At 45.0% G+C, this 9,133-nt stretch overlaps 1 protein-coding gene across 9 annotated transcripts in view; it reads left to right on the top strand.

Moving 5' to 3' along the window:
* The first annotated feature begins 1,645 nt into the window (after positions 1-1,645).
* LOC147628129 (glutaminyl-peptide cyclotransferase-like) overlaps positions 1,646-9,133 on the top strand; it is a 55,621-nt gene continuing 48,133 nt past the window's right edge. For 2 of the 9 annotated variants that reach the window (XM_086813155.1, XM_086813154.1), the window contains exons 1-4: positions 1,649-1,950; positions 2,196-2,282; positions 2,456-2,496; positions 2,823-2,886. In XM_086813155.1, coding sequence (XP_086669281.1) covers positions 1,741-1,950; positions 2,196-2,282; positions 2,456-2,496; positions 2,823-2,886 — 402 coding nt within the window. In that variant the 5' untranslated portion in view covers positions 1,649-1,740. Of the gene's footprint in view, positions 1,951-2,081; positions 2,283-2,439; positions 2,497-2,822; positions 2,887-9,133 lie in introns of all 9 variants that reach the window. The other 7 variants (XM_086813159.1, XM_086813158.1, XM_086813160.1 and 4 more) reach the window with 6 other exon arrangements.

Genomic DNA, 9,133 nt, shown 5'->3' with positions numbered 1-9,133 from the left:
TGTAGAGGGCAAGTGCAAGTGTGCATGTAGACATAGAAGGACGAGGATGAGCCGGACGCTAAAAGAGTTGCTAAATATGGGGGATAGTAGGGTACACGAGTCATCTAGTAGGAGGGCCAAATGTGGAGACCATTTTGGGGGACCCCTAAATTGGGGTAAATTTGGAGGAAAGACCATGGACAAATGTGGGGATGAAGTGTACAACAAGAGCACCTCTAATTTGGAGGAAAGACCATGGACAAGTGTGGGGATGAAGTGTACAGCAAGAGCACCTCTAATTTGGAGAATGGTGGGGGCAAGCTAGACAGGAAATTACACAGCAAGAGCACCTCAAATGTGGCAAGGTCTCCATTGAATCAACAGTATGCATCTAAGAGGGCTCAAGCAGAGGTGATGAAGAAGAAGTCCTCTTTACCATACAAGCATGGCTTGTTGGGCTGCTTGGGCTTCACGTCCAAGACTTACAGCTCCATGAAAGACCCGAAGTCTCGATGAAGCACACATGTGTGTGTGTGTGTGTTTTTTTTTCAATTCTCATTGCTAATCCATCAAAATCAAGAATGAAAAGTTGCCTTGCACTTTGTAACTGAGGATGTATTAATTATTGAATGAAATACTAGGAACTACTATATATCTCTCCGACCACAGCCACCACAGGATGGTTACCTTTCGACGGACGCCCAGGCTTCACCGCTGCCCCGCCCTTCACCTTCAGCCACTAGCACGAGCCTCCCGAGTCGCCCTCACCTGCTGCTGCAGTTCGGCTGCTGGATTGTTGCCTGCTGCCAGACCTTGGTTGCCACTGCACACCTGCACGCCAAGGCCATCGAAACCGTAGCTCTAAACACTATTTTTTCCTCGTGGAAACAGAAAACCCTAAATGTTCTATGTGCTCATTCAGAACGGAAGCCTGCAAAATCTCTGTGCGTGATTCAGATTTACATAATCACCACCAATGATGAGAACTGCAAACAAAGCAAAAGAGGGGGGGGGAAGGCAAAATAACGCACCGGAGACCATGGCGTTCTGGGCGTTTTCATCTTGAAGAGGTATACTGGTGCGAAGCGCCATGGAAGCTAATGTGACGATGGAGATGATAACTCGAGAGAGTGCTGGGTATGTATGACCTACGAATGAAATTTTGGCTACGGCGAAAGAGAAGACAGGGAGAATGGGAAGGCCACTCGGTACCATCAACAACAAAGAAGCTTTCAACAATGAGAAGTTTAGCCTTGGACGCTAACCACCAGATGTGGATAATATTAAATAGATATGGTTTAAGTTTTAACGTTAATAGCTAGAGCCAGCTGGTATTTATTAATTTTGATTTAAAAAACATATAATTTAATAAAATATATATTAATTTTTTTAAATAAAAGTAGCCCTTCATTTGCAAGGTTAAGGTTTAAAAGTTTCTCCAGCAATATCAGTCAAATTGTTTTTAGAAGGGCTCTTCAACCTTCAAAAATAAACACTGATTCTGTGAAGCTAACCGACCATGTCCAGGGCCCAGGCCCTTAGTACTTAATTCGTACTGGCAAATAAATTCACCAGCAAAGTCACGTGTGTCTTGCCATTTACCATACTGACACAGTTGCCGGGTCATTCACAGTTTAATTGCGTTTCAACTAGTCATTATTTGCCAAAAAGTAGCAATTGTTTAGCCTCTAATGCATCGATTCCGTCAGCTAATTACATGACTAGTCCAGGGATTGATTGAACTAATTAGAAGTAATCACCATGGCTCCCTCCAAGTCTCGCCACTTAAATAATCGCCACCCAGCTTCTTCCAAAGCATCCATGAAAGCTATGAAGCCTGCTGTTTTGCCCACTAATACCCCAATTAGATATCTTCACCATGGCCGACAGTTGCTCAAATTTCTCTGCCCTCTTCTTGCTCTTCTCCTCTTGATCGGCTACTCTGCATCGCGCGGATCCAGCTTGAATCAAGTAACTTTTGAAATGATTTCAAAGGCGTAACATGATTTATGTGCTGTTTAATGTAAAAAAGCATTATTTAGGTGTTTTTAGGCCACATGTTGGAGTAGCTAGTGTATTTTGGAGTAATTATGTGAGAAAAGGCATTGTTGTAGGGCAAACAGCATACTTGCATGTGAAGAATAAAGCAGTAATGTATGAGGAAAAAAAGGTGAATTTCGAAGAAAAACTGCTTATATTATAGCCCGACTCATTAGGATGGTGAATACATAAAGAACAGCTATGGAGTTTACACCTATGAAATTGTGAACGAGTACAATCACGACCCCCAAGCTTTTACACAGGTAAATGTTACAAAAATTAAAGAATGCATAGCTCTGCGGATTATAGAATTCTTTTACTCATAGAGCATCACTGTTTTTTTTGAGTTACAAAAAAGAAAAAAGATTGCATCCTCGAGCATAACTTGTTTTCTTGCCCTCAAAAACATATGCTTTCTAGGGCCTTGTGTATGCAGGGAATGATACATTTTATGAGTCCACAGGCTTGTATGGATCGGTAAGTTTGGCACCATTTTTTCATGTTTTCTTATAAGAAAAATAGGTGCACACACAGACAGACAGACACAGAGAGAGAGAGAGAGAGAGAGAGAGAGAGAGAGAGAGAGAGAGAGGGGGGGGGGACACAAATATCATATTATATATGTACTTATTGATGGTGCACAGAGAGACAGAGAGAGGGAGGGGCGCACAAATACACATATCATATCATATATGTACGTATTGATAGTGGGTTAGACCTAAGTGACTAAAAAGAAAAATTGTTGGCATTTTGCAAATTATGTTAAAAAAAGTTTTTAAGACTTATTTTGTTTGCATTTGCAGTCATCTGTACGAAAAGTGCACGTACAAACAGGAGAGGTTTGAGCTCACGGCTAGAAACCCTACTGTAAACTCTGTCATCTTTTTAATAATTGTGTTTAATATCTTTGTCCCAGCCTTTTGAATCAAGTTGGTGGTTTCATTACAATTAAAGTACTCTTTGTATGTCCACATGGTTGAGGCTTATGTGGGCGTCTCACATCTATTCATCGTTAGAAGGTTCTTGCAGTTCTTGGATTTAGAGATGTTGTCATGCTTACGATTCCACCGAGATTTTACATGCTAGATGGAATAGGGATAAGGGACTATCTCAAGAGGTTTTTGGAGGGAGTCGTTCCAGTGAGATGGAAAATGGACAATAGACTATCTAGAGCAGTTTGGGATCTCTCTTCAGGTTGTTGCAGGGAGTCATTGTAGCAGGGCTGGTTGCCCGGCACACTAAAGTGGTGGTTCTCCTCTGGACAGTATGTCCGGAGTTCTCAACACTCATGGCAGAGTGCACACTTGAATAGACAGGTTAGAATACTAGCATAGCACTGACAAGAATGACAAGAATACTAGCATAGTACACTTGCAATACGCCAAGACACTGTTACATGCCCTTCATTGTAACGTGCACACCCAGCAGTGGTCACAGTGAGTAGGACGACACACAGGCGGCAAATGACAAGTGACTACAGTGCACAATGAGTAGACTCAATTGTGAAAGTATGCACAGGTGGAAGTGATCATCATATAGAGACAGAGGGAGGGAGAGAGTAGGCAATGATCAAGTTCTATTATCATAGCATGAGATCACAAGGGGTTGAACAGCCAGCAGATGGACGATAGACGATAATACAACAATGGGAGAGAGGCCCTTTATATAGGAAGGCCAAGAGCTGGCCAACTGTATCCTATGAACATGGCCGACTGCAATTTAGCCCACGACTAGCATAAAATGGCCATGCCTCAATATAAGGTCCAATTCCCACACATGAGATGCACAAAATCCTAACACCCCCTCTGCAACTTATAGTGTGCAAAAGTTGGAAGAAGAAAACTGATGAAGAAGATGCGACCATGGACACCCTAGGACCGGCTGGATACTGAATACACCGCGGAAGATGCACTTGCCAACTTGTCTCTTCAAAACACAATGCCACCTTGAATAGCAAAGAAATCTGCTTGGCTCCGAATTCCCAAGGAGAACTTCATTCACCCCAACAGTGGACTGTGAACATCCAGTCCATAGCTTCTGCCACACCAAGCAATTGAATTTGGAACACAACCGATCCATAGCTATCAAAATTGACCGTGATGTGCATAGTTGCCTGGAAACCCATTTCATTCAAGGTAGGAAATGTGGAAACGTTTCTGAGATGTTTCCTTGTAGGAAACACCTTTCTTTCATGCATTTTTTTGACTTGTTTTTGTTGCCCCAAATCCAACGTCTGAAAATTGCGACTATTGTGATAAAGACGTTTCTTTGTTTCCGTACGCTGCCCTCCCTCAACGTCAACATTGAGCTTTGTGCCGTCCCTGACTACACGTTTCTTCACGAATCCCCCACTCCTTCTCCCTTGGGCCGCATGCCTGCAGCCAGGTGTGTTTTTCAAATCAAATTTGCTCAGTACTTGAGGCTTGAAGCTTGCTAATTTGGGCCAATTTGGGGCAAGATGAAGATGCTGAAAATTGGGGGTTTTCTTCATAGAGACCCCATTAAGCCTCCAATATCTGCTTAGACTTTGCCCAAGGGTCTTAAGCAAGTATGTAATCCATTACATGTCTGATTTTTGTCAATTGAAGTAAATGTTGAGGTTTGAAAATTGGGGGTTTCTCTGCAAGCACACTCCTTCAACAAAATGCCTCGCACAAGAGATGCTATGTGGATCCATGTGATCGAATCTGTCTCCTAAAAGGGTGGAGTGCTTCCAAATGGAAGTGCAAATACTGTGGGTTGCAGTCCGAGTCCGGTGGCAGCATAGACTAGGTGAAGGTCCATTTCACAGGTTTAATTTCATAGGTTTAGCGGGGAAGGGGATTGGCCCTTGTCCAATTGTGCCGGATGTTATCGAGGCATCATTACAAGAGTGGAAGAGAGCCAAATTATTAGGCTAAATGAAGTTACCGCAAAAAAGGAGAGCAATGAAGATGAGGAGGAGGAAGATGTGGATGTGTCAGTTACAGGGAGTACAAATGTATCCAAGAAACAAAAGGTTACAGAAGGTAGCTTTGCACCAGGACACAAAGGACTCCCATCCCCATTGGCAAGGCCTTGCAAAAAGGGAGTATCAAAGCTAGTCAAACTTGTTTGTAATGAAAGTTTTCACTGTTCAAACTTCATGCCCTTGCAAAGTGCTATGTCAATGACCAGTGTGTACTTTATAAATTGTTACAACTTACATGTAGGCTTCAAATTGATGTTTCCATGTATTCTATGCATTCAATGTTATTTTTACATATTTTATACAATATATATTTGAAATTTTGTACATACAAAAGCCTGTAGGTAGGAAACTTGTAGGAAACTTTGGATTGATTTTACGAAACCCATTTGAAACTTTTAGGAAACCCATTTCAAACAACCCCCTAACTACTATGATATAGGAAGCTGAAATGACGATTCCCATGCACCAGAAATGAGGTGCTGTCTCTTCAAAACACAATGCCACCCTGAATAACAAAGAAATTTGCGTGGCTCCGAATTCCCACAATGAACTCCATTCACCCCAATAGTGGACTGTGAACACATCATGTCCCATAACCTCGAACAGTGAACTTGGAACACATCCAATACATAGCTTCTGCTACACCAAGCAATTGAATTTGGAACACAACCGATCCATAGCTATCAAAATTGAGCGTTACGTGCCAAATTTTTATGCTTGGAACTGACGATTCCCATGCACTAGAAATGAGGAGCTGCTAACAGCCCCCTCTCCCGCCCACAAGCCTCCTCTGGTTGGAAGCACACGGGGGAAAACTATCTATATAACTAGAGAAGAACACCATTCCGGTCCTCCCAAGCCAAAAGTGCCCTAGGAGCCCTAGATGAGTCACTAGAAGTATCTGAATCACTGTCCCATGTCTTGTCTTTGCCCTTCTTCTGGGATGAAGACTTGCCCTTGCCCTTGTCCTTCTTCTTTGACAAGAAGTCCTTATACGAATGTCCTTTCTTTCCACACGAGTAGCAATGACTCCGAATCTTCTCCTTCTTCTGAAGTGATGCTAAGGCATGATCTGGATCAAGAGACAAAACCTTAACTTACCCTATGTCATGGGGATTGATTTCTCTGCCAATAGGAGGCAGCATAGGTCATCAAAATCTAAAAGATTAGTAGTGACCTGGCATTGCAAAGTTTTGGTGACCATGTGTGTCCCATCAACCTTGTCCTACTGTGTCGTATACGGGGGAGCCATATCCACAGCAAAAGAAACACCACAACTGCAAGAAAATCGCTTGCAAACCTTGAATCTCAACACTCCAATACTTCTCTCAAGCACATCCAACGGATAAGAGCACAAGGACCAATCAGCCCCTTCAAAAAACTGAGGAAAGAAGGGGCTGGACAGCAGCAAAACAGTCCACATAAGACCTATGGGCAACACCCAATGGGAAGGGAGGAAAGCTGGGGAAGAAGAGAAACTGTCGAACCCACTTGTCAGGCTGCACCACATGCGAAGAAGTCACCTTTCACTGCAGTCCAAACTGTAAAAACAGCCCACTGATCACCAAGGCAGCGCCACCCCCCCCCCCCCCCCCCCCCCCCTCTAAGATTGCACCTAGACTCCACAAGGAAAACTCAGGGCAGGAGAACCAAAAGAGAAACCGCTGATGAAGAAGGGGTGATTCAGCAGAAAGACACAGCCCAAACACCACCAGCTGCTGTGAAACTGCTCGAAGAAGCAAAAAATGCAGCCCACAAAGGTTGCACCGTAACGCCTTGCAGATGATGCAGGGGTAGGAGCACCGTAGGATGAAAACGCTGATGAGAAGAGGGTGCAAGAGAAGAAAACGGAGCCACTGAGGACAAAACACAGCAGCACTTTTTGCTCCAAGACCTAAACGTCTGATACCATGTGAAAGTATGCACAGGTGGAAGTGATGAACATATAGAGACAAAGTAGAGAGAGTCAGAGAGAGGGAGAGAATAGCAATGATCAAGTTCTATTATCATAGCATGAGATCACAAGGGGTTGAGGATGGATGGTAGACGATATGCACTGGGAATGGATGAATACAACAATGGGAGAGAGGCCCTTTATATAGGAAGGCCAAGAGCTGGCTGATTGGCTCCTATGAATCTGGTTGACTATAATTCAGCCCACAACTAGCATAAAATGCGTACGCCTCAATATAAACGCTAGTTCCCACACATGAGATGCACAAAATTATAACATCAATGAATAGGACCAGATGGGAACGGTTAAGGATAAAGGATGTAGATGAAGGATATTTAAATGATTCGTGCAAGCGTGGTAAAGTCGGGTGGCATCTCCTATCTTTGGTAGATGCCATTGGAGTGATAGGCCTTCAGCAGAATCTCCTATCTTTTGTGGATGCCCGTTGGAGTGTCAGTGCAGGGCCTTCAATGCCCGTGCATACACCTCTCGTGTATCTGTTGGTTCTTTCTTTGGGGTGGTCCAGTGTCAGGGTGATCCACTGTGGCGGTCTAGTGTCCGGGGTGATCCATTGTGCCAGTGTGGTGGTCTAGGGGGTGATCCATTGTGGCGGTGTGGCAATCCATTGGGATGATCGAGTGTGACACCTTGGGATGGTCCGGCCGGTGTGGGCACCCTTAGTGGTGGAGCGTGCTACAGGTCACCCACCAATAGAGTGCTCACCGTCCTTGGTGAAGATTGAAAAAAGAAACGGCCTCAAAGAAGAAGGGAGGCAAGTATGATGGTGGGGAAGAGGAAATTTGTTTTTTCCGTGTTATTGGCGAGGGGGGGGGGGAGTACAGTTTGTTCTTTGCTTCATGGTAGTACAGAGGCACGAGAGGAAGATTTTTAGTAAAGTCCCCCCACCCCCCCGCGCCGCCCTGTTGTGGAGTACCACAGAGACACGAGAGAAAGAGGGGGAGGCGAGCATGAAAAGTTTGCAAAAAAATAAATAAATGAAGATGCAAGCATGATGTGGGACATGGGGGACTAGTGTGAAAGAGACGCTGAAAAGTGTGGGGGAGGGGGGAGTAGTGATGCAAGGACAAGTGGATGCCAAAGGGCGAGGGATGTGGGAGCAGGTGCATGCGGGGAGAGAGAGGTGGGGTGAGTATGTTGGCCAAGTGATTAGGGTGAATAGGGGAGGTGAAAGGCAACGATGCAAAAGGAGATGGGCACAACAAGGTGAGTAGTAGGGGGGAGTAGTGATGCAAGGACAAGTGGATGCCAAAGGGTGAGGGATGTGGGAGCAGGTGCATGCGGGGAGAGAGAGGTGGGGTGAGTATGTTGGCCAAGTGATTAGGGTGAATAGGGGAGGTGAAAGGCAACGATGCAAAAGGAGATGGGCACAACAAGGTGAGTAGTAAAGTAAAAAGGTGATGGCAGGGCAAGAAGAGGGTGAGTAGTCCGGTAAAGGGTGATGGCATGAGTAGTGCAGATAGACAGTAAATCCTGTTTGACAAAAAAAATTCATCCTCCGTCCCCCTTCTTTTATGATGGTCTTCCATTTTTTTTCACTTTTAAAAAAAAAACATACTCATTCCCCCACCCCCACTTTCCTACTCGCCTCTCTTTTCTCCTACTCCTACTCGCCTACCTCCCAATGGGCCTTTGTGACCGCCACACTCACATTCTTCTGCACTACTCTCCCATCAGTACTCACCTTGCTTTGACCACCGCACCCATATTCTTTTGCACTACTCCCCATCAGTACTCACCTCTCTTTGACCACCACACCCACATTCTTTTGCACTACTACCATCGATACTCACGTTGCTCTTTAACCACTGAGGGGGGGTGAGTATGAGAAGGCATGGGAGGCGATATGTAAGATGCCATGGGGAAGGCGAGTAGGAGCAAGGCATATGGGGGGGGGGAGGCGAGTATGAGAAGTGCCCATGGGGGGGCGAGTATGAAAAAGGAGGAAAAAATGAGTATGAGATTGGAGGGGGGGCAAGTATGGAAGAAAGGGGGTGAGCATGAAAAAGACCAAAAAGGGGGCGAGTACGAAAGGAGGAGGGGGGCGAGCATGAAACGTGGCATGAAAAGCAAGCATGAAAAAGGCCAAGAAGGGGGCGAGTATGAAAGGAGGAGGGGGATGTATGTACGATTGAAGTTCCCACAACCTCAGAGGGAAAGAAGGGGGCGAGTATGAAAGGAGGAGGGGGATG

The sequence above is a fragment of the Cibotium barometz genome, chromosome 19 (assembly GCF_041138505.1).
Source record: "Cibotium barometz isolate CiBa-2024 chromosome 19, ASM4113850v1, whole genome shotgun sequence".
Lineage (NCBI taxonomy): Eukaryota > Viridiplantae > Streptophyta > Polypodiopsida > Cyatheales > Cibotiaceae > Cibotium > Cibotium barometz.
The sequence above is the reverse complement of the archived record's forward strand: the minus strand, read 5'-3'. Positions and strand labels throughout refer to the sequence as shown.